Source organism: Hetaerina americana, unplaced genomic scaffold (genome assembly GCF_022747635.1).
Source record: "Hetaerina americana unplaced genomic scaffold, ioHetAmer1.1.p SCAF_1, whole genome shotgun sequence".
In the NCBI taxonomy this organism is placed as follows: domain Eukaryota; kingdom Metazoa; phylum Arthropoda; class Insecta; order Odonata; family Calopterygidae; genus Hetaerina; species Hetaerina americana.
The window spans coordinates 89,576,391-89,603,098 of record NW_027286069.1 but is presented as its reverse complement, the minus strand read 5'-3'; the positions used below and the strand labels follow the sequence as shown (position 1 = coordinate 89,603,098).

The 26,708-nt window shown below is 38.5% G+C and overlaps 1 protein-coding gene across 1 annotated transcript in view; it reads left to right on the top strand.

Moving 5' to 3' along the window:
• Nucleotides 1-26,708, top strand: part of LOC139694321 (uncharacterized) — a 90,300-nt gene that overhangs the window by 51,672 nt on the left and 11,920 nt on the right. Inside the window, exons 3-4 of the mRNA XM_071592811.1 lie at nucleotides 893-1,012; nucleotides 18,992-19,463. Of these exons, the coding sequence (XP_071448912.1) occupies nucleotides 893-1,012; nucleotides 18,992-19,463 (592 nt within the window). The remainder of the gene's footprint in view (nucleotides 1-892; nucleotides 1,013-18,991; nucleotides 19,464-26,708) is intronic.

Below are 26,708 nucleotides of genomic sequence, written 5' to 3'. Positions count from 1 at the left end.
GAGGACACCGCCCGTCTCGCGTAATGAACCAGGCACTTCTCTGACGGCCGTTCATTTCTCTAACGATCACCTATCTACGCCACGCCGAGGTGCTCTGATTCTCCCGCGAATTCCGAGAACTCTTTTTTCAATCCATCGATTTCTTCTGCAACTGACCCGAAATCGAAGAGCTCGATCAACCTTGAAGCGGTAAGGTTAAAGTTTTTCCCCCTGGAACTTTGTATATTCTACTACTCTAATTTGTATATGTTCATTCGTCATTTCTTCGGCACAATGGGGGAAGAAGTGTGCCAAACAATCAGTAAACGCATTTCAATATTTTGTAAGCGTTGTTTATTTGTTTTGTTTTTGCTCTTCAATAAAAAAATGACGGGCTGTCTTGGGATCGGCCCACACCCGTGTTTGTTTATAAGACTACTTAAAAATATTTTATGAATAAAATCGTGAGAAATATTCCCACATATTTTATTCGCAGTTTTTATTCCTCGTCAGCGAAGGATTTCCTGTATTTCAGTACGATACTATCGATATTTCCATACATAAAGGGAGGTTTTTAAATTCATTCCGACGAATTTATTGATCGGCACAGTTTACCTATCTCCTAGGCAACACCGATCGCCGATCTCGCTTCATGTCGTTTTTTTCTCGTTCGGGATGGGTGGAACGGAAGAGATAGTCGCACGACGAGCTCACGCGATAATTACGTAATAAGGGGGTGGCTTTTGTTTCTCTTTTTTGATACCTTAACGACATTGCGCCGTCCGTCACTCTTCCGTGTTAAAATAAATGACCATTTCATTAACGTTCTAGATTCAGTCGTGACGGATTGCAGTGTGTTCCTTTCGGACGGTGGAGGAGGAAAAAGCTCATAATGCCTCTCTTTATTCCCCAGTCTCAGATGACATCATGTGCATACTGTGGCCAGAAGTTTCCGCCCGACAAATTGCAGCTTCACATGAGAAAATGCCGCGCAGGACGACCTCGAGGTGACTCCGTATCTCCTTCTCACCAGGTTTGTATTTTTCAACCATCATTCGCTTTGCAAGGTTCGATCCACAGCCCTAACAGCAAACACTGCATTGAATCCATACTCGTCAAATATTGGAAAGTAATGAAGGATACATATTGCGTAATACCGGCGAGCGACGTACCCAATCTTTCCTCTTAAGTGTATTCTACAGTACATACTTTTCCGGACACTAATCGAGGATATGTCCATACTGTATTTGCCGATACATCATTAATTCAGATTCAGCAATATGTATAGAATACACGTATATATTTAGATTATAAATATGAAAATATTTTCCAACTGCATTAGGTAAGTACTACGGATTGAAGCAATCGAAAGTTTGGTGAGAATTTGGTGTAATTTTTGGTTGCCAAGCGGCTGTTGATTCGAAAATATGTATGGTGGCTGGTATAATAAGTGGAAATGTACCGATTTAACTAGGATTTGGCATAAATGCTCCATAAAGCCTATACAGTGGCTATATGAGCCAAAAGCATATTCCAATTTAATCTTTTTGGTAATTTAAGATGCTTTCTTATCGTCTGACCTAATAGAGCACGTTATATTATCCTTGAAATTCGTTCATTGCCCGTACTGGGTTTAAAGACGCTGATTTCTTGTACACGTACCGCGTGTTTTGATGACCATCTCAGACAAAAGGGATGCGCGCGGCAAACGTGGACGCTCTTCTTTCTCAAACCAGGAGATTTTTTTCCATCTTGCTTTCCAGGCTTAGGCCGAGGATTAGGGTTCTGCTGATAACAAGATTATATTAGCAAAATAACTTCGTGTATACTAAAAAAATTATGCGACCATGTTTATCATGTTGGCACGGAGAAGCCTACGTAAGAGAAACTACTGCAAACATTTCCAAAAGGTTTTTCTTATACGCATTTCAAATACACTGTATTCAAAATGAATCATTTTTTAGAAAACTCATACGAGTCGGCTCGGACATTTTGTCGGACGAAATACTGCAGAGAAGCTAGGAACGTATGACATATGATATTAAAAATATTAATTTATACTTCGAGAAACTATGAGCTTCATGTGATACGTTAAGTGTCGACTAGCTTTAGTTTTTTTTCATTGTTCATGGACACAAACGACGCAAGTGGACAAAATCTTAACATTACACAAAAATCACATATATTTGCGCTGCTTCTTCTTCATCATGACCAATCCGAGGATTGCTCTCCAATCTACGTCCTGTCCCCTATTAATTTTCTTCATGCTCTGGCAGCTCCTTCACCGATACTTTCCATTACTTGCTTCCCATAGTTCATCCTTGGACTTCTGTAATTCTTTCCCTTCATGATTCCTTCAGTTATGGTCTTCAGTTAGCTATTGCGCCTTAAGATAAGTTAAATTTATTTCCCTCTTCTTCTATTAAGTGCCCTCCATAAACTTTCTCCTCACCCACCCTTCGAAGTGCTTCTCTCCCTTAACTACTCTCTCAATCCATTTTATTTCCATCATTCTTCCACATTTCATCACCACATTTCCATCGCTTTCTCTCATATACTATATGCAGAAAATGAGATACCATGTCGAAGTTTTGAAGAATCGATTCCCTATGTCCATGCTAGTACTGTTTGCCGTAAGTTGTATCTTCTGATACAATGCCTCCTTCGCCATTTTTATCCTGCTTCCTATGCACCCTCTTGCTGATAATATCCTGCTATATACTCTCTTGCTTCTAACATCAAAGGTGACCCCGCTTCCTAAATAGCAAAATACTTTCACTTGTTCCAACACGTATTTCCTATGTCCCATGTGGAGATTATCTTCCTAACTTCGACTATCTTGATATTTTAATTTTCCATCCCCCCGTCTCCATGTTGGCTAGCATCCTTGTCAAGTCTTCTTTCTTCTCGGAAAATATATCTCTATTTCCTCACAAGGAAAAATGTTCAGCCTGTTTTCGAGTTTTACAGCATCGAAATATGCAATGGGAAATATGTAAAACAATCAATCGTCACTATATTGACTCAATGGCCATAAAACTGCATTATCATGACGCGACCGCAAAACGCGAGAAGCACGCAAAACAAATTTGCGTGGTGATTTACGAAGACTCTCCGATGCTAATCTGTTTGCTTTCTCGTGTGCTGCCGTAAAGAACTGGCGCCTAAGCACACCCAGAGTTTGACAGAGCTCGTATATCTCTATCAAATGCACCAAGAATTACATCTTTAACTGGAGACTGGAGCAAGAAATGGCATAAATAAATTTGCGAGTATTTCTTGTTGAGCACCACAACACGTAAAATTATTCGAAGTACCGAGACTAATGCCGAGGAACCCGGTAGGTAGTTGCAGGTTCGGGGAATGCATTTAAGTCCAAAACGACGGTTCGAGTGTGCCAATAAGTGCGGGTGTAACAGTTCTTACATTTGGATGAATATGGCAAATTAAGAGGTGCAAGTAGAGAACTGCTTGAGCGAAGGACACTCTTACGATCAGGAGTGAATTGATGACAGGGACATACTGAGGAGTGATAATATTGCAGCATGGCTCCTACTGAAGCTGGCATTAAGAAGAAAGATGAAGGACGCAGACTGGAGGTTTTTTCACCAAGTGAGGAAGGCGAAAATATGATGAACAGACAGGAGGACGAGTGAAAAACGGCAAGGGACGTTGGTGACATTCGATAATTAAGGGAGTGATCTACAGCTGTCATTTGTGCCATTAGGGTTATTTTGGTCGATGTAGGATTTTCATTGAGTGGGAGAAGATTCTCACAGCACCACACAATATAACGCCCCCCATCTGTAGTACTCCGTTTGAAGTGATCTCTACATGGCACTCCAAGTAGGGATCGGGGTGCTTACCTGTATGTAAAATGTTGCCAACGCCGGGGGTTCACACTCGGGCTCTCGGGCTGGAGAGCCAGTACATCAGCATGAATCTCGTCTCACGAGTGTAATCGAAAAATGCACCAGTTAATAAAATTATTTTTTCAGTAAAGAGGGTGGCACTGACCTCTCGATGCACCGGCTGCCGATGATTTGCGATCGATTGGTTGGATTGTCGTTTTTTGACGTCACAGTCCGTGAGAATTATCCTTAGGAACATGCGGTCCTAAAATCTCTTGATTTTTTTAACGGAAATCCGGGGTGATGTGAGCCGGGGACGAACTATGGTCGGGCTCCGGAAGATTTGATTTTTATGGTATTCATTGTTTTCACTAATCGTTTCGTGCGAATACAATCACGTAACTTTCTCCCCAGAATGTAGTCAGTAAATTGTTAGATCTCGCAAATATGAACAGAACTGCACATAGTAATCCACATTTAAAGTTACTTACATAATCCATTCATCAATGAAGAGAAATAAGATTCTGTTCGTTCGTTGCCATCACAAATAAACAATGTTGTTGTAGCTACCACATTCGCAAATTTTCTCGAACGTTCTTCGGGATGTTGCCAGTAAATTGCTACATCCCACGAATATGAACAGGAATGTACATTTTAATCCACATTCAAAATTTATTTTGATTGGATTATCCTTTAATAAATTAAGGTAAATAATTTTTCGTTCATGAGTTGTCATCAGGCATAACCAGTACTATTGTTGGAATGACAATTATGAAAGTTTCACGAATGTTCTCCGAAATATAGTCCATAATCGACATGTTGTTTCTACAAACGAAACAATTTGAGATTAAATTTTTTACAAAACTTTACCCGCTGAATGTTTTTTTTCAATGCCAATGGAAGGAAAATAAATATCGGTTTGTAGGGAACGAAGATTTCCCTCAGCGGGAAACGGAGGCGTGGGCTTTGAGGGAAATAAAAATTTCCCTCAAAGCCGGAGCAAGACGCTTTCAAGCGATACATTATTTAGGTGGGAGTATTGAGTTGTTGAAATGTAAAGGAAGAACATACAAAAAGTGATCTTACAGAAATAATATAATAAATAAATAATTTTTATTACGACTCCAACATAGCATAAATAAATAATTCTGTATCTGTATTGAGGCCACTCTCCAATAATTTTCGGTTTTGCACCACATATTAAAGGATTCACTAATTTCATGAATTGTCAGTACATTTATAATTGAATAAAAATTTAGTAAGTTAAGTGTTTGATATGTTTAGTAAGTAAAAAATAATAATTTAAAACGGTTATAATATATCCTCCAGACTTTTCTTTGTAAAAATCCAAGACTACACATTTTTATTTTCATTATATCTGTGTTGAAGGAATAAGCCGGTAATAAATTGTACGCCATAGATCCTATAGACCAAAAAAACTATGAAATAAAGCCAGGTTTAGCTTGCAAAAGGATACGCGGTTCCTGCCTTGGGAAAAAATATAAGAATGGACAGAAATAGCCATGCTCTTGTTATATAGAAGCGACGTAGAACTCTATAAATAAACAAATGCCTAAACGGATGCAACCGTAGATGAAAGAAAAGAGGAATGGAGCTTTCAAAACGGTTCTTTTTTTAAATTATTATTCTCTTTTGTAGAAAATCGGCAGTTTAATGAGTTGAGACAAGATCCACCTCAGCGGAATATTTCATACTTAGGTCTGGAGTGAACTAAGGCATTATGTACTTTTGATTATTGAGAAATCTCAAGAAAGTAAAAATTCGAATGAAGCAAAAACGTGCAAAGGTTCATCACATAATCTTTGTTACGCTCTCAGTATGTAGTCGCCATTTTAAAAATTCGCCTAGGTTTTATCAAAGGTATGAAAGGCATTTCAAGTTTGACACTCGTTAAAGGGGCCAACAATTATTGAATTGGGTGGATTTATCTGACGAGTCTTTTGAGTGATAAGAAACGAAACACAATGAGGTTTGTACCTGTTACACTCTTTACAACACGCTTAATTTGTTATTTATACACTCCAATCCAATAAATTCTATATGAACGTATGCATATATGTATAATATAGCCCCAAAGTCTTATGTGGTCTCCCAAAGAAACTTAAAATATCGCGTGCGGCTACAAAACTCCGCTTTTCGCCGGTTGGCCGAACGAGACGTCCCTTTTTCATATGTAAAACCTTCTGCGATGGAAATGAAAGATACTTACATCATGAGATTCATCGTTCTCACCGTTATTCCACTTTGAAAGAGCAGGAAACGTCCACGGCGGGCGTCGAATCAATCAAAAAAATTCATGCTTCCACCCTTCTCGGCTCTGTTTACGTAATATACAAATCATTCTCGACCCCATTGCATCCAAAGTGTCAATGAGCATTTCGTACCGTTGGGTAACGTTTTTATAAGGACTCGGACGGAAGCGCGCACCAGCGGTCGACTCCATTAAGGTAACTGTCGCGGTATTTCTCCGAGTTCTTCGGATTTGTCAAAGATGAACGCCCATGTGTTTGAACGTTGGCTTTGAACCTCTAACACTATGGCGAAACGCATACCAATAAGATTGATTTGTGACATTATGTGCAAGATATTTCATCACAACATTACATTCATTTGAAAACTGTAGATATTTATGCTGTTTGACGCATCGATGCGTAGTTTGACTTGCTAAAGAAATTGTACAGAAATCAAAAGAACCGGGTTCGAGTCCCGATCAATGAGAATAATTCTTACGCTGCGAAAGTCTCTCATTTCGGTGTACATATGCGGATGAGTCTGCTGAATCGCGGCATTTCTCGGGGTTATTTGAATTTAATTTGAGGACATATCATAAGTATTGTTTTGTAGGAAAGGAAGACAGATCTACCTCAAAGCTTGTACGTACAAGGCGCTTTCTAAAGATACCCTATCTGTGTGAAAGTATTCCGTTGTTCAAAGGTAAAGGAGGAGCCTTCAAAAAAGGGTCTTAAAGAAATAATTGATTTTTCAATAAGGATCCAAGGGATGAAAATCTGGTATAAAAAATTTCATTTGTCAACAAATCATAAGTTTTAACTCGTGGTAAGTAGATATATTTAGCACTCACGACATCCTAACTTCCTTGACCAATTACTTCCAAGACCTTAATTATCGAATTGACGCGGCGGTGAAGACTTATCATTATACGATAGCGCTTTTAACGATCGCATGGCCTTGGAGCGTGGGATGGTGTCTGGCGCTCTTCCAACTTGGACGACAAGATCAAGCTGTCATTCCCATTCTCTTTCATGACTCAGCGTTGAAATAAAACTATAGAATAAGGGTTGGACGTTACGTCCTACCGTACTTCGTCTGTAAGTCTGCGCAGAGAACCAGGTGTGCTTTAGGATAAAAAGAAATTATTTAGCCAAAGATGAAGCAATTAAGATTTCAGACATTATTTTGGAATTTTCAAAAGAGCACTTCCTTGGAGATAATATGCGGGTCGTAATAACGGTCAGTCAATAGGTTTAGAAGTAGCTCTAAGTAACACGGATAGTTGTAATTATGAAGGTACTGCCTACTTTTTTTAAAAAAGACTCGATCAATAATTATCCAAGAGCTGACAATTTAATATTAAAAACATCCATTTTCTGACAAATTTACTTTTTAACTCGAGATAATTGTGAATCTTTATGACGGCTTGTTGCAACAAGAAAAAAGTGAATTAAAATTAATGAGATTTCATTTTGTTGTTTGTAGAAAATGTAAATAGTGCCTTCTCTATTTTAAATCGAGTGCATTCTTCAAGAAATAATTGGCAAAATATACCTTAGCACATTTTTCTAAATAAAAATTCGAAAGTTAAATATGATCCAAATATTTTAAAAGTTTATGAGATCATCGTCGGATTTAATTGTTGTTTTACCTTAATCATGAAAACACTCCTTTCTCATTGCAATCTCTCCATATTTATTCCACAAACATCCCTCGAATATTTCATTCGTCAGTCATACACCTTGTACGGAGTATCCGCTTATTAGATATTAATGCTATACTTGGGATATATATTTATAGTTGTAAAGTTATGGATGAAATATATAATAAAGCGGGAGCCGTCGTTCTAAATTTAAAGTACTGGCACACATTCGGTTCAGGGTTACGTTCCAAAACCCTTGGTGTTGCTTGTTCCCGCTGCGGGCTTTCATTAATTAAGTAGGTGTTACAGTTAAACCAACTTTTGTATTTTCAGAATTCAATTCTCACTGTAAGATCTCAAGTAAGAGTCATAGAGTCACCTTTTTCGTTGTTAATTGAAATGATTAAGTGAAAGTTAGTGTATGTCATCCTGGGTTGACCAAATTTAATAAAAACAAATACGTCGGGATATGACAGGGTGGCCAGCAATTACATCATTTCTGTGTCCAGGTTTTCAAGGATAAATATTCATTTTACAAGTTTTTGTGCTACCACACCTCGTTTCCCCATTGTAATCCAACTCAAAAATTTTAAACCTATGAGCGCTAATATTTCAGGATTCAACCTTGCTTCATGGACAGATAATGAATCAATAAAAAAAGTTTTAAAATATGATGTGTTTACTCAATAAAAATACTTCTTTCAGTAGTGCTTGAGCCCTGCATTGGTTTTTTTTACCTTTTTTAAGTATCTAGATGAATGCTATTGCGTTTTTAATTATTGGCATTTGTGGATCACAAATACGTTAACGAATTTCGTTGCAATCTCATTACGACTTTGAATAAAGTCACCTTTGAATTAATTCACCATGACGCCGCTAGGAATCGATACTTCCTTGAAAATCGACTGATTATTAGCGCAATGATGCAAGAGTTGTAAATTATTTCATTTAATCGGGTAATATTCTATACCTGTGCCATTATACAGAATAATATCAGTGGGCACTAGGCACGTACGTGTTGTTATTGTAAAAGAATCATTCTTATGAAGCATTTTTATCTACCGTGGCGTTCGCACTCAAATAAGTTTCTATCGATTACTACTCACGTGTAGTGCAGCGGTAGTTAGGCAGTTGTTTTCGTGCCGCGACACACCGGTAGACCGATTAACTGCACGAATGCACCTTTGATGTAGTTGCACAAATTTGACGAGCAAATTCTTTACCTTCGTTTGAAATGCACGACACATTGATTGTCGATATTTTCTAAAAAAAAATTAAGGTACATTACTCATTCGTGTTAAATTCAAACGGAAGTTAGTTTTCCTTTTACTGTCCGCAAATCTATATATATATATATATATATATATATATATATATATATATATATATATATATATATATATATAAACACAGATGTAGATTTTTAGAATATAGAGACACAAAGAAAGGACACTCACAATTTGTTATTTTACGTTTCGACAGCACGGCTGTCGTCTTCAGATATATATATATATATATATATATATATATATATATATATATATATATATATATATTCTGGTTAAATAACATTAATTCTCTAAAATTCCAGGCTTTGCTGGTCCATTCCAGGTTTTTCAAGGGTATTTTTTTGAAGATGTTTCCCATTCTCGATTTTAAAGAATTCAAGGATCGCTGGCCGCTCTGATTATGGTCTCTATGTCCTTAGCAATATTGGAATATGCAGACACCCGCGATACCCAAGACGTCTGAAAGGCGAATCTTCCTTATGCCTTTTACATTAAAAAATGGCTAGTAGCAGCAAGGATAGCTCATGAGATCATGGCAATGATCAAATTCGGAAAATTTCCATTGAAAACCAAGCAAGGAACAAGGATACCAGTTTGGTGTTATGCATGAAGAATGTGATTGCTATCCGATCGCATGATTACGTCATCCATTACTTAGATTTTGTCCGTGGGAGTATTGTTAAGGTTACCATGGGGAACCGCCGAGAGCAGAGGTGATGTAATGGAAGTTATTTACAGCCATCGTTTCCTTTTGATTCTCCTCATATCCTTTTCTCTTTTCATGACCTTCTATGATGATGCTGCTCTCTACAGATAAGGCAGAGAGTTATTGCTTCTCAGGGAACTGATTATCTTCGTCAGGGTTATCGGGGCATTATTCCCTTAGACAGGCCGAAAAAGATAGCCAAACTTTGCATGCATTTATTTTCGATTTCTCGTTTGTTCGCGTGGAATATTGAAGCGATAAAAGATCACATTGCAACGCGCAAACTGCAAACAAATGAGGTGCCACGTTTGGTACGTGTTGCTATAATTCAGGCGGATGGTTCTCATTTTCTCTTTTACAGTGTGTGTAGCACATAATAATTCTCTCCGCTGTAATTCGAAAGGCCCTATAATTTGAATTTAACGGCGAAGTAAAAACACGATTAAATTTCTTACGACCGCATTAAATTTCTATTTTCAAATTTAATGACGCAGTAAAATATAATGAGCGAACAAAATTTCTGTTTCCAAATTCTAACTTGGAAATAGCTCGCGGATGATTCAATTAATCGCCTCAGCACGAAATATGGGTCGAAAGGAAATAAAAACGGCGAAAAGTTCGCCTGGGCCGCAAATTTTTATGCGGTCCGTGACTACGGGAACAATTGCCGACTGAATTATTCATTGTGGACGCGAAACGTATTCAGTTTCGGCATGGGTCTATTTCGCTAAATAACCGACTGGGTACTGTGATCTAAGATGGCCGTCATGCGATTTAAGTCCCATTCAAGCGTCATTTCAGCCGTGAAAAATTACCTTTTTCCTCCCGCCTCATCGATTTTCCATTATCAAATCGAGATGTTCATTTCTTGTACAAACTTTTATCCTTGGAGGATTTGAAAGTATGAAATATGATGTTTAATCTCAATTTTCACGAATTAGCTAGTCTTATGGAAAACGAGACTGATTTCTTCAACCTGTTTTATACCTTCGGCCGTATTTAACCTGATTTAGTTAGGTCCAAGGTCAGCGACGAACTTATTTCTTAAAGATTCCCACAGCCCTTCGGTGCAAGGCACGCGTCTGACTAGGTGAATGTTTTTTTTTCGTTGTTGTTGGCTGTCACCCCATCCGTCATTTGGGAAAGAGGTATTCGATTAAAGTATTCATAGATTCTCATATAGGAACCTTCTTCTTTCCTTGACGTCCTCGTCTCTTTTAGAGGCTTTCTAATCTTGAGGAGCAAGAATTTCCTGCGTCGTTCAAAACTTTGTTGTTTCAAAATGAAAAGAAGCTTCCAAAAGGATCACGCGAAAAAAAAGAATCTCGTTATTCGCATATCCGACAATACAAACAATTTTGCTCGTGACAGCTTGGATTAGTAAGAACGTGGAATCGTAATGCGTCCAATGATTACAAAGTTTTGGACATATTATTTAAAATAGACCTTAGATTCCTTCATATCATCAATAAATCAGAGTAAAAACTACCATTTTCCTCATTTTAGTAGTTTATTTTTGCTCCTAAAATGTTGGTAATTTTTTATTAATAACAAGGCTATTAAGTAAAAATGGCTGTACAAGGAGTTTACTATTTATTAACCTTTTAAGGAAGGGTTTTAGAAGGTAGGCAGAGTGATGAGGATGTTAAAAGAAGAGTTCCATTGCGTTTACAAAGGGATGGGAGTTGATTGTAGGTATCCTTAGGAAAGAGGTAAAGAAAAGGCAAATTAAAACTTTGATATGGGTATAGCTTTGTGTGGATCGGAAACTTGGTCATTGAGACTTGAGGACAAGCGTGGGTTGGAGGATTTTGAATTGTGGTGTGCAGAAGAAAGGGAAAAATAAAATGGAATCAAACTATTAAGTTCCAGGAATATTCAGAGAAGAGAGATGGGCGTCGGGAAATATTAAACTTAAACTTTTATGGAATTTTAAAATTAATGGCGGAAATCGTCTTGTTAAATATGACATGATTCGGTATTGGAGAATCTTTTTAGGTAGAAAAATCCCGGAATGTTCAAATGTAAAAAAAAACTTGAACTGAAATGAATAGAAGGAATAAGAAATTATTTTCGATTTTTGCAAATATTGTGGAAGTCCTTTAAAAATGTGTCCGATCTGTTGAGTTTCTCTATCGCGTCATTTTGTATCTATCTATCTCGTATGCGTGAGCTATCGAGGACTGAGTTGGGGACCTTGGAAAAGTCCTTCGACTTCTGTTTGTACACTCCCGCCATTCAAGACTCTTTACCACCGTGTGATCGATTGAAGTGGTAAATTATGCAAACGCTCGTGTGGCCTTGTCAACAATAATCATTTCTACCTGAGAAAAAAACTCAAAATGCGGTCTAACTTTGTGTTAAATTTTGATGGGGAAGGCACGATCAAAACATTAAATAATAACATAGTTAGGCATACTTCGAATGAAAGCATGAAAATATGTTCTCGATGGTGAATGCATGTATAATTATGGTCATAAATGTGATATACACAAGAACACAAAAATGAGCATGCAAACTTTCGAGGAACTCAACACGAGAATTGAATTTTCGGTGGCACAACCACGTTCTTCAGCGAAGGAAACTGGTTGAAGAGGAATAAGAACCACCTTCTTCAGTTCTCTCCGCTGAAGAAGGGGGGTGTGCCCACGAAGACTCTATTCTCGTATGGGTTTCACTCTCCTGTGTGGTCCATGTGCCTCTTTTATCATGAGTGTCTCCCACCTTTCTCCTTGCGGGCAATGAGAAAGGTGGGAGACAAATTTCGTTTTGCGAGCTCTTCGACCGGTAACAGTAAGTTCATATGCATATGACAAATCTTAAATATTTTCCCTTCAAATACATTGTTAATTTAATATGAAGGCCTACACACAGTCGATTATTTGTTTAGTCCTCGTGTTTTCATTTCGGACCTCATTACGCACGACCCAAAACTTATCCATTAGACCCCCAAAAAGGGATTAGAACGCCTGAAGTAATGGAGAGGAAACGGGAATAAGCGTCGAGAAGTCCCGACTTGCTCCAAGTTCCACCTGACGGGTGGCGGTTGTTCGTCGCGGAAGTGCACGCGACATATACATTACGGCCCGCTGAATGACAGTCATCTGCGGGAATTGAGGTGCGTGGAGCCAGTGAACTGTGTCACCCAGATCATTCTGATGTCCGGGGAAATTGAGTGTAGGTCATTAGGTTCGTACGTTTGGAAGAACTGGAAAAGTTTAAAAATGCCTTTCTCTGTTCAGAATACGTGCTCCGAAATGTCTTACCAGGTGAGTAGTCACGAAATAATTAGAGGATTGCATTTAGTGGCATATATATCATTTATATATATATATATATATATATATATATATATATATATATATATATATATATATATATATATATATATATATATATATATAATGTGTATAAATATAAATAACTGTATTTATATATGTGGGTCGCGGTAGTCCAGGGGGTAGAGCGTTGGACTTCTGACTGGAGGGTCCTGGGTTCGATTCCCGGGCAAGTATCTGGGTACCCGCAGCTCCACCTGCTGTGTGATTTTTCGGGTACCAGATCTGCCCGGGAAACAATTACCGGCACATGGAAAGGAACTGGCCCCCCTAATGTGCAAATTTCACATCCCGTCGGGCTTAGTACTGGGTGAACTCTACCGTCACAACCAAACCGACCTTCGGGTTAATTACTGTGTCTATGCGTGTGTATGGTATATACACACGCATATATATATATATATATATATATATATGTGCCGGTAATATATATATATATATGCATATGCATATATATGCTATGTGCCGGTAATATATATATATATATTATTATTTGTATATATATATTTACTTTATTATTGGTATATATATATATATATATATATATATATATATATACCATAAATTCTCAGCTCTGGTGCATTGATCAAAAATGCCAAAACAGTCTTTTCGATGCCTTTGCTGAATCTGGTCACGGACACCTTAATGGGGGTCAGGGTAGAATAGATCCCGCAAATTGAAATGAGTACCCCTCAAAATCTGAGGACCCCTCGTCGCGTGGCCCCGAGGAAGCGTCGTAAATTCCTTGTCCCTACCTCACCTTCTTCACAACTCCCTGGCTGCTAAAGCAAACTGGGAAATATAGCCCCCTACTTCATCGGAACTACTTGGAATTCGCGAAAGGAATAATATTTGAATAACAAGCATCGTATCAGATAAACACTTGTCAAATCTTACAAACTCCGATGCTCAGATGATGATGTGGACGTAGTTTATCTGGTATGTTCGTCGTTCTCCATCGAAAGTGACATAAATGAGTTTGTGGAAACCCGTTGTTTTCACACCGTAATATTGCGTAACTAATCTCACTTTCACTCATTCAAATTGTAACCGAGGATAAAGTCCATAGAATGTCTAACTTCAATGTTTATGCAGAACGCATTGTGTTTTCAGGACGTATTTTCCTTATGTGCCATGATTTCTGACTCCAAGGAGTATCAAACTTGTCCCTTCATTATTTGAAGTAATATTTTGAAATAGAGCCAACTCTACTATCAAATCCCATCGAGAGAATGTGGAAATGTTCTCAAATTCAAAAGACTAATAAAAAATAATGGAAGTCCAGTATCAACTGTGATTATATTCGTAATCTGCTCACTAATGTAAATGATAATATGTAGGTAAAGTTATTTTATTGTTTAATGATGAATCCAAAATAGACCCCGTTGCTAACGCAAGTCGTCATTTTTAAAAATCACTATTATGACAATGATGAAAATTTGTTGCAATTTCAATAGAATTTATTACGTACTACGCGATTCAATCCACGTGAATTGTCTTCAGGTACAAAATATTTCACCTCAAGAATATGCATGCGCACATTAATGCGCGATAAGCAATTAATTCTGTGGAAAACTAACTTTTATCACTGTCGCATATTTCCACAAACTAAAATTAGCCTCAGTTGCATTTTCCCTCTTAAAATCTCAGTAAATCTGAGCAATTCCGGCATAAACACATGTGCAGTGGCTTATAGTCGATATTAGGAATGAAAAAATCTGTGATTATGCGAAGCGTATTTTGGTGGTCTTCCACAGGTTTCTTGTCTCTTCGATACTTTCTCAAGCGCTTGGATTTATTTTGCTCAAGAATCAAGCATTCAAATATATGTTATATGTATATGAGTATACATGATAAAACTATAATCCGTGTATGAAATTTTCTCTTCAGGTTTATTTTTTTCACGTCGAGTGCACCTAATATAATTGAGCTACATGAGAATACCTATTTCCTGCCCGCTTGCCTTCATTACCCAAAGCGCCTTCCCTTTCGGAATCATCGGTGCTTTCTTAATATCTTCATAATTTTTCTTCGTGCGAAAGTTGTCAGCGTCCTCCCCATCTTTTCACCCAAGTTCATTATATTCCCAAAAGGTTTCGCTCCCCTTTATCTTATTTCAGACCAAGACATCTCCCATTGATATTGAAGGGTATTGTAGAGAATGATATAGAGATATATCTCGCACTTATCTCAACGGTGTGTGAGTTTAGCACTTGAATAGGGTACCTTATAAGGGGGATCTGTTCCTTTTCCTATGCCGCCTGTGGTTTTTGTTCCCCCAAGGAGATTGGATCACACTGCTTGTGTGAAGCCGAGAGTTCCCAGAGGAGTCCACCGGAATCGAACCCGAGCCCTCCAGTCGACAATATTCTCCTGTATAATCATAATAATTATTGGTTTAAATACTTTTGGAAGATACAAACGTTAGATATGCTTATTTTTTTGTCGGCTTTCTTACACCGTAAGTTATCAGTTGAAGTAAAAATGGAGACCTAAAATCGCGACTGTTTTATACGCTGATTTGAGGTATTATCCTGGTTTCTGAGTTATTTCTGGGCTTATTAAGTGAATACTTGCAACATAAACTTAGGGATGCCATTCAAACGTTAAAAATATTATAATTTCTCATTTCTTGAAATTAAACTTACTCTCCGAATGCATATTTCGACCCATAGCTTTAGGAATCTTTTGCACGATCCGATGATTAGGGGAGAAATAATCGTAAATTATTTCGAGAGCGAGTCCCAGCCCAATCGGAAAGGTTTTGTTTTCCTTCGCCTGGCCGCGAGGCTACGCATATAAATATATATATAACTAAACACCTCTCCATTTAAGTTTCAAAAAAATTAAAAAAAAAATAAATAAGCTTTCAATGTCCTCCGAGGGGATCATCTCTTTCGGCGGCATCCACCCTTCCCCGGTCGTATCGGCGCGGCTTTTTATCCGCATATCGAAGCCCCATCAAGTTCCTTCTCGGGCATTCATCGCGCGTGGGTGGATAAAAACACCTCCGACTCCATAGTGCGCACGCAAACGACCACCGGCTCTTATTCTGCGTTGCCGTTTTCCTGCGGTTTTCTACTTTGTGAAAGGAACGCCTCTAAAAAAATTCATATTATTTATCCCCTTCACCACGAACCAATCAAAGGCTACTAATAATAGGTTTCGGGCGTCATACAATGAATACGTACCTACCATGTATAATACGTGTGGCGTGAAATTCCTCTTGTTTAACCTATATTATTTTCTTCTTAAGGTCTTCGTACCTTCAATCTACATTCATGCCGTCCAAAAAGACTGTTCTCTTCCTTTATCTTCTCCGTTTGAACTGTATTTTCCCTCCTAACATGGCCGTCAACAACCTAACCTACCTCTCAATATTTCCTACACACACTTGTTCTGCCGTTTTCGGATTTTCTCCGCAAATTCATCACTTTGCCCAACATGTTTTAAAATTTAACTTTCGTCTTTCATTCGGTTCAACTAACTTTCTCAATCCTTCTCCATACACATCTAAAAAGCCTCTCACCTATGCTCATCCTCTTGCCTCAAATGTCAATGTTTATGGTCCTAACGGTTTCATACGTTCTAATGTACGACTTCAAGTTAAATGCCGCATAAATATTATTGGCGTAGACATTTTATTATCATAGGTAGTCCACTTATTATAGGTCGGTGAACAGATTGAATAGTTTCAGGCTTGATGTGGTGGAATTTCAACATGATAAAAGACAGATAGTAACAATTTTCTACAAGAATAGTTTAATTTTACAACCAATTTTCGATGTATTAAATCATCTTCAAGTAACAAAATGAATTCAAGTTTAATGAAAGTCAAGAGCTTGAATCCATTCTGTTACTTGAAGATGATGTGATACATCGAAACCCGGTCATACAGTTAAACTTCTCTTGTGGAAAATTGTTAATAGCTGTTCTTTATCAGGTTGATGAAGTAGGTTTCGGATGGTCCTTATCAATTGGTCCCTGAGGATGATAAGAGACAGGATCGAAATGCTATAATGGGAGATTATCACGCTGGGAAAAATGATATTGCGATATTTCGAGTCCGTGTTTGGCAATGGTGGGTTTTCAAAAAAATCTTGGTTGGTGATGAGGTTACTTTTTGCGAGTACTTCTTGCAGAGCATTAGAGGAATAAGGGAGTCAAAGCCCCCGTTTTAAAATTTAGCTTTCTATTTAAAAATGTCCACATGGATGCCATATGGATTTAAAACTGGGTCTTATAGAGAAGAAGGTTAGCGAAGATTAAAGACTTCTGAGATATGAGCATGGCGAAGAATGGAGGAAAGAAGTTGAACAGCGGGAATGGCCAATGGCGGAGCCTTAAATACTCGTAGGATGGGAGAAAGGGGTATAGGGATAAAGGGATAGAGGGTCGACTTTCACTTGAGCTGGTGTTGAAGAGAAGACTGCAATATTGATAATACTTCATTTGTCTGTTAATGGTACAACCAAACTGGATATTGTCAAAGGTGAATACCTTTATATGTGTGTGTGACATTTATGTAATAGAGACAAACTCACAATCAGACCACCATTGGGTCATTCAAATATGATTTATGATGCCAACTCCTGAACTGAGTAAAAAGGGTTTGGAAAACGACTTCTACTTATGCTTTGCATGTTCATTGCTCAGTGTCCTTGCCGTCACTGGCGACTCGTTGAAAAGCTTTGTGCCCGCGAATATGTGTGCTGTTACCTTTTGGATAGCCTGTGATATTCATTTTAATTTTATTCCTTGTGTTGTAAACGTTCACATGAGTTCCATTAGAAAATTCATCAGGGTTATCTTTTAACCCCAAAAATATTATAAATATATATTGCAGTAGTTATAATTAAAATTTGAATTTTTTTTAAATCAGATATATTTGGTTTTTGGAAGATTGGTAATTTTAAACGATTAGGTGGAATCGATTAAAATAAATATATGCACATGGTGTTTCAATATGAATATCTGGATTTTGACGGCTTTGCAATGTGTATTAATTTAACTTACAATTATTAACTATTAATCAAATGAAAGAGCAATGCAAATAGTTTTTCCTACAAGTGTTCAGTGTGAGCTCACATCGAGGCGATAGGCGAGTACTTCCCAAACCTTGATCAGTCTGTCAAGAGTAACTGCTGCAACAACTGCTTCAATCCTGTTTCTTGAGTCGGTTATGTCAGCTGGCAGCGGAAGCACATATCGTACACATGATCCTGGAGGTTGAACGAGGAGGGTGAACGTGGAGGCCATGCAGGAATATTTTTCCTTCCAACCATTCAACAGAACGACAGCGGGAAACATAATTTACGTCAAACTGGACTTCAAGAATGCCATCCATACCCAATTACTCCAATGAATGTCGAACTAACACTCCCTGCCACCCGCCCTCTTAGCAGCCTGCATGGTAGGATCTGTAAGTATTCGTATACAACGAAAATCTATATTTTATTTTAATGATTCGGACGCGGAGACGTGTGAAGCACGGCTCGGGACCGAAGTATGCTCCCTGTGAATAATTGTTAACAGTCGCAGTAGGCGCTAAAAGGAATTTCCCAGAGGGAAAAAACCTCATCGATTACCACCATGTCCCTCTTCCGCCGAATAATGCTCTATTTTCCATCCAATTTCCGTGCCTAGCACAGGGTGTTGCTGAGAGAATAAAAAAAAGAAAATGCAGCTTTTCTTGATTAAAAATGAACGTTCACAGGACGTTGCGGTTGAAAGAGTTGACGTTGATTTACGGGATTCTTATACGCAGGACAGCCTTCCTCCTTTCGGTCGGTACCGCGGGAGAAAAATGGCAATCGCTGCCTGGGACTGGGGGTAGATGTAAAAGCGATTGAGGAGAAAATTATAATGATAAGAGCGACGATGACAATGTCACCCCTGACACTCACCCACCCCTGGCTCATTAATCCTTCCAGAAGGGTGCCCAGCCCGAGGATGACCCCGGTAGCAGCAGCTCGGTCAGTTCGCCCCCGCAGCAGAGCCCGAGGCGTCCCATAATGCCCTGCTACATCTGCGGCAGGGAGTTCGGCTCCAAGTCGATCGGCATCCACGAACCGCAGTGCCTCGCAAAGTGGAGGACTGAGAACGACAAACTTCCACCGGGGCAGAGGAAGCCGGAGCCGCGGAGGGGCGGGGAGGCGACCCCGGAGGCCTCCCAGTCAGCCAAGGCCCCACCGCCGCCGCCGCCATCGGTCTCCCCGCGGCCCGGGCCGGGGACCCCTGGTAGGCCCCCGGTGGTGCTGTGCTACCTCTGCGGGAAGCAGTTCGGGACCAAGTCCATAGCCATCCACGAGCCCCAGTGCCTCAAGAAGTGGAGGGCGGAGAACGAGAGGCTTCCTCCGGAGAGGAGGCGCCCGGAGCCCCAGAAGCCCGAGATACGATTCACAGGTAGAGTAATTGTGACTCTATTCAGTCTGACCGAAATTTCATGGCCTAATTTCTTTTCTTATTTCCTCTTGCTCTTAGTTTTTCTATCTATTTTTTTTATTTGATATTATATATTTCCGTGCGAAATTTTGTGGCAGAGTGCCGATGTCTTGGTTTGCCAAGATAAGCTAGTTCTTTCAAGGGATCGATTTGGTTCGGTGACTATTTTACTTGCTTTCCACATCGATGGGCCGCGTTCGAATCCCGTCGGTGGACGAATTGTTCGGTAGTAAACCGATCCCCACCTGGGTTCGATGTGGAGAGCGCTTCATATGGAATATGCCAGCCACCGGGTGAGACGTTTGATTGTGTGTGGCGCCTTTCGCCTTTCGGCGCTTTGGCGCCTTTCGTCGAGAGTAGGCTAATGACAATCCCGGGTTCCTCTCTTCTCTCATTCTTCCCCCATTCCCTAAAAAATGTGCTTCCACCTAATTACCCTCCTTTCCATAATGGCGAACATGACTGCGGCTGTTGGTTTCCACCCCTACTTCTACTGCATTTCATACTTCATTTGAAAACCGCCTTGCTGTTCGGCATGAGTCTGGAATCACTGCTTTTTCGTAATTTGTGTATAACCGAATGACTGATGTTTAGTAGTTCAATTCGATTTCTAGTGATTTATGCACGGGAAATAATTATAGAGGTAACTGTTACAATTATTTTTTGTCCAATCCTTTTTTATTTCCTGTTATTTTGCGGAAATGCTATGAGAAATTAGAGACGCCATCACATGGAGCCCTGTGGGACTTCAATAATTCACGCCCACCTGTTTTTTCGCCCCTGACCATGGGAACAGCCTATCAATTTTCGCAGTCACTCTTAGTCTTCGCTGCAAAAAAGGGGGTGAGCCAACAATGCGAGTACACTGTCTCCGCCACCAGAATCCAAACTGAACTTCGATGCCGGATCATTCGGTAGCCAATAGTACTACTTCACCGCCAGATTCACCTGCGAATGGTTTCGGACGAATCAAAACCTAACGCTTTGCATATTCTGGAGTAAGTCTTCATTCATTTTCTCCTTCAAATTGTCAGGCCGACGTTCAGATTGCCCTGTCTTCTCCTCATTAGCATTCCTTAAGAGGTGGCTTCATACGGATGACATTTTAAACGGGATCATTGAAGAGGAATTTTGTGTTGATTATGATAGGTGGGACGTTTGCGTGTTATATGGTGGACTTAAAATTGGTGTATGTGAAGTACTAGTTTATGCTTGGATAGGTTGGTCCTAATGACTTATCGTTGGTGAATTGTCCACATTAATCCGGCTCTGAGAGGGATAATATACGAGGAGGATTAATTATTGATCGTTATCGAAGGAATTGGTCGAAGGAAAAGTAATGAATGGGTCAAATATATCGACTAAATGTGTCAAGGGCGGATGGATTGTAACTTTAGTTTTAGCAACGGGAAACTTATTACAGGACTAAATTATTTTGCTTGGTGGGTTTAATTTGTCATGAATGATACATGTAAATGTCCATACGGTATGGACGAGAGGATCTTGGTTTCATCTAATTTTAGAGTGAAAACTGAGGGCTTCCACGACGATACGGATAAAAATTGGCGAAGTTATTGAATTCGTTTATTTCTGTGAAACCATGTGGTACCTGTAATGGAACGGAGGTTGAGGTCTTGATATATTGGCGAGTAAGACGAAGAAAGTTCTGCTATGCTGAGGTATAAATGAATCTGGTACATCGTAATGAAAAGTGCTTAGAAGTAAAAGGCGATTATATAGAAATGTGAGGTACGCTTTCAGGAAACTTAAACCGCAATCAAAAACTTTTCCTAATGAATATATTTGTTATGACCAAATGGCCCTTACTTTTCGAATTCCCTTCGTAAAATTACTGAAGTGACGGCTAATTTTAGCTTGTACTCGTTAAAGTTGACACGTTCAAATTTTATGTGGTGCATTCTGGAATAGGATCGTTTTTTTAAGAGAGAGGGGGTGGGGCGTATATAGGTGTTATATTTTATTTGTGGTGCAAAAATATGACTTCTTGACATATCTTGGGATTAGCTGTAATTTTCCATTTGAGTATCAATTTGGCGAAGAAATAGAGGCGTTTCTGCACTTTTTATCAAATCTGAGCTACGTTATGAGAGGAGTGTATAGTTGTATCGTCACCAAAAATAAATAATATAGTGAGCTCTGTTTTGGGAATATATTTAATGAAAATACAGTTTAGGATCGGTGGTATTACGGTCCCCAGTGGGAAACCTACTCAAATTATAAACGCATTCATTGATATCGAACCAAATCGAACTATTTGTGGGAAACATTCCTCGTAAAATTTCAAGTTGTAATGTACATTAAAATTCAGAGTTAGGGGGATAGTATCCTCGAAACATAGCGCTGAAAGAAGGTTATAAATTAGTCAAGTATACATGCTACAGTTAATGAACGAAATAAATGCAACAGATGCCATCTAGTGAGGAAAAACTAGGGAATTGAGGCATGAAGGGCAACGCAGGGAAACTTCTGCAAAGTGGGGCGTTTAAAATAGCTGCGAAAACTTTAAAAATTAAAACAAGCAAATGTGCTCTATAGTATAACATTAATTAGGACATGCCGCGTTGTAGAAACAATGTCCAGAGATCAATTTAAAGAAAAAAATGCAAATTTGAAGATTCGCCTCCGTTAAGGTTGTGTTTTCCACAATTGTTTCCTCCGATTAATTCGAAAAAATACACGATATATAATTTCAAGGGTCGTTACATGTAATATCCAAGTACCGAGAAATATCCAGGGTTCTTGCGTAAGCTACGAGTTCCTAGGATTCCTGCTATGCGTACTGGAATAGAGGTACCATTACCTAGTTTTCCCACCCTAGGTACCAATGCCGAGCTTCTTTTTCAGATGGGTTTTCAGCTTGGTTTTCGCCATTCCAGAAAAAATAATGCTTGTCCAAGAGATGCTTTCACCCAAGAGATGTGGCTTTCAGACTTTTAGTTCAAGATTTTATCCACCCTCCGCACCAAAGGATGTCTGTCGATTACGCATTATCGCCAATGCGTTAACATTACCGATAATGTAATATACTTATAAAAAAGTGATTTGGTTTTATCGGTGCTTGAGATTCGTATCCTAGGTGCTGAGATACCAACACCCAGTTTTCTTGCCCTGGGTACTAAACCCTGAACATTTTCCACATCTTGGGCGTTCTTTTGAACGATTTCACGAATTCAGATTTTAATAAAATATTACGAGAAGTTATTCCACGAGTTTTAATATTTTAAATTCGTAAAAATATTTGTAAAAGGAGTTATTATTTATGAGAAAACCTAAGTCGAAGCTCTTATGTGTGTGTGTGTGTGTGTGTGTGTGTGTACGCGCGTGCGCCCCACTTGTGTTAGAATTGCGAGAGTCCCTGCCCTCGTTGCGTTAGTAGTGTGATCAGATCAGCAGAATGGACGAAGGTCACCTGCTGATGCAGTTGTGTGTGCACGAGTTTTCATGCACGAATACGGTAATTTTATGAACTAAATTTGGCTCGATTCAAAACTCGAGCTCGATTGAAAAGACCTCAACGATTTATATCCACTTCGAAATTGATTCGATTCCTTGGAAACGTTTAATAAAACGAATAAGAGTTTGAATGGGGTAATAGTTCGAATGGACCCTGAACGGGCAAGAAAACCGCTTAAGTGCGGTAAATGTTGCACTGGTATCCCACGATGAGGGGCCGTGTTCGAATCCTGACGGTGGTAAAAAATTTCAGTGATATCCATATCCCTAATTGAGTGTCACGTGGAGAGCACTTCAAGCGTCAAGTAAGTAGAGTACTCGAGCACGGAGACATGCTGTGTGATCTCTTGGTGCATATCGTTGAGAGTAGGCTAATGCCGACGCCGGATTTCTCTCTTCACCCATTCTTCCCCCATCCGATGAATGCCCCATCACTATCAAATCACCCTCACTATCCTTATTAGTGTCATTGACCTTTCGCTCGCCTCTACTAATACCTACGTACTGCTACTGAACGAAAAACGCCTCGATCGCTGGGAAATTTCGATGCATGAAATTTGAAATCTTGAATCGATATTAAGAAATACTTTTGTACTGTGCATTTTAGCATTTTATTTGAAACTCGGAAATGCGTGGGAAGTACAAGTACACCCCATCTCTCGATTAGTTTTAAAAAAGAGTCAATTTTTTCCTAAATAGGTTGTTCAACGTTAGCTGAGGTCAGAGAAAAATACTTGTTGAACTTGAACGGAGATCTAAATACAATGTTAACCTTAATTTGGTGAATTCATCAACTTGTATTTTTTAAATGATCAATTATTCTCATTAGATTAAACGGGACACCATGTCTTGCAGTACGTTGCTATGTACGTTGCTATTCATTAAACATTACTTTTGTGTTATTTTTTAATAAAAAATAACAAGTTTGATTGATGGAATAGTTATATAAATTTAAAAAAAGTCTTCTTCCTTACTCGTGAACGGAAAGTAAATCAATTTGCTTTAATTTATAGCACAAAAGACACGTTGATCCCTAATGCGATTATAATTTATATATATATATATATATATATATATATATATATATATATATATATATATATATATATATATATATTGCCTTGTGTTTCATGACATTTCAATCAAATAAACTCAGTACTGATTGTCTTTGCAACTATTTAGACGTCCGGATAAGTCCGTATATCTTTTGTGAAATACCCAAAGATATCATTGGGAAATGTGTTGAAGTAATGCTCATTATATGAAGTAATTTTAAAGGGGTTGATTCGATCCGTGTTAATCTTGAAATTGTATTTAAGCCGATACATGAAATTTACGTGAGCGCTTGGAAACGCCATCTGATAGAAATAAAATGACTTCTTTGGAAATAGATAAGAATCGTAAATTAGGCTTAGCCAACGGTCCCACGGCGATCGACACGAAATCTATTTGCGTCTGGATGCGGAAGAACTCTACTACCGCGTCTCACCCGTGAATTATGTTTTTTTCATTCCGTCATTGAAATCAAATGATTTTTTTCAGAGCAATAATGAAAAAAGCATTAAATATAATGAGAAACTTTATTATCATGTGTTAATTTTTTCGAGTGATAGTGACAATTATTTAATGTTTTTATAGAGCAGATGACTAAACAAATAAATCATTACTTTATTCTATTAAAATACCATAAACATACTAATCAACCCGACTGACGGTTTGGTACAGCGTTTGCAAAAAATGAAAATAATTAAGAACACGTAAATGTTAAGTCATGCAGTTTTTTTATGACAAGACTTTCCAATTATTTTTACGATGCTCAAAAGAAATGTTCCATTATTTTTTTACGATATGCCTCGTGGAAAGACGCTCAGTTCAATCCGTGTTCTTTTCGGCGCTGTAAAAAAAATCGTGGCATTATCCTCCAGCGACGGCGTGCGTTCTCTCTCTCTCTCTTATCTGACTGGCAAAAAATGAATCGGGAAACGGCCTTGCCCAAAACCAACAACCACTTACCTCATTCCGCACCAAATCCGTTCTCTTTTGAGCGGAAGGAGATGCATGGAAATAATTAATATGTTAACAAATACATTATTAATGGGTTCTTATTTTAAATTAATATCCCAACTTTCCTGGCCATTCTCTCGCGTGCAATTCGCAAGACAAGACGCGTGAGGCTAGTGAGAACGGTTAATATCAAATGAGGTGATTTGGGTTCCGCTTATTTATATCCTCGGAAATTAATGCAGTTGACGTTCTTATAATAGCGCAATTTTGGAGCCTACTCATGAATTTCTATTATTAATTCTTCTTAAATGAAATAATGTCCTAAAAAAATATGCTGTGCCGTTTCCATCTGGAATTTCTGGTGATACGTATCAATCAATTTCATTACCACAACCTGTACCTCCCTAGAAAATTCACAAAAATGTATAAGACTATGATACATGAATCATATATACAGCTATAGATATGTATGTGGCATATACATGATAAACATTCATTATATAATACGTTGTTTTATGTATGAGGCATATGTGCGGATTGAGGGTTCAAAAGTAATCCTCTAGAAGTAGGAAAGCAAAGCCAAGCATTAAAGTTGGGGGAATAAACTCAACCAGGTGCAGCGGTTCTGGTATCTGGATAGTACACGCATTTTAGAAGTAAAGAGACATAGAAATGGTGAAAATGAGGGAGGAATTGCGATAGCGAAAGAAGCGTTTATAGGAAGAAGGGAATCGATGACAGGTACACAAAGTAAATATGTGAAAATATTCAGCGAACTCTTTAATATGGAGCGTAGCGTTACATGAATGTGAGACCTGATCTTTGAAGCAAAAGGATGAGCGTAGATTATTGTGCTATTGAGATTGCCATGCATGCGGCAATGTGCATATACATATGTATTTTTGGGCGTCCTGTGAATGCTGGCGGGATTTTGTTGTGTGGCCAAACATATTACACATGAAAGATAATGACTCAATTTAGAAATAATATTTTCACAGCTCAAGGTCCTCTTTATCTCAGCAAAAGGAGAACAATTTTCAAGTGCAATATATACGATAGCGGTAGTTTAGGTTTTCGAAAGCGGTCCTTTCCGGCATAGTTTCATTATGTACGACAAGTTTTTATTGGCAAGGTTTAACAAGTAAACGAACAAACGAAGGAAACTTCAACGACCACATCAGATACACCCATTAACTAAAAAAACTAATTCAGATTTTAAAAAACTGTGTCGCGCATTTCACTTAATTTATAAAAAAGTTCAGCGCATTAATTATTCTTTTTTTCTGACGTGCTTGACGAGATATTTACGTATGATAACCAAAGCTGATAACTCATTCAATTTCCATGGCGGGCATGGCTACTAAAGGCACTTGGAGACTTTAATGACGCATAATATTTAGCACTTCAAAGCGGCAATAATCATTTTACTTAACGTTGGGATCATGATATTATTTACATTGGCTGCCAAGGCAACGTCCTCCGTGAAAGTACTTGGCAGATCACTTTATCGACTACAAAAACTGGTGCAATGACTCTGGCAAGAAAAACCTCAACTTTTGTTTAAATTTAACTTTCGTAAATTTTAATTTATGACAACTAACTAACGGATATGTTATTTTCCAATGTCACTTTTTCACAATCTACGACGGCATTGGTTAAATTATTATTCATCACTTTCGGTCGGAGTGTTTTGAAGTGATATCTACGGGCGTCCCAAGTTCATCGCCC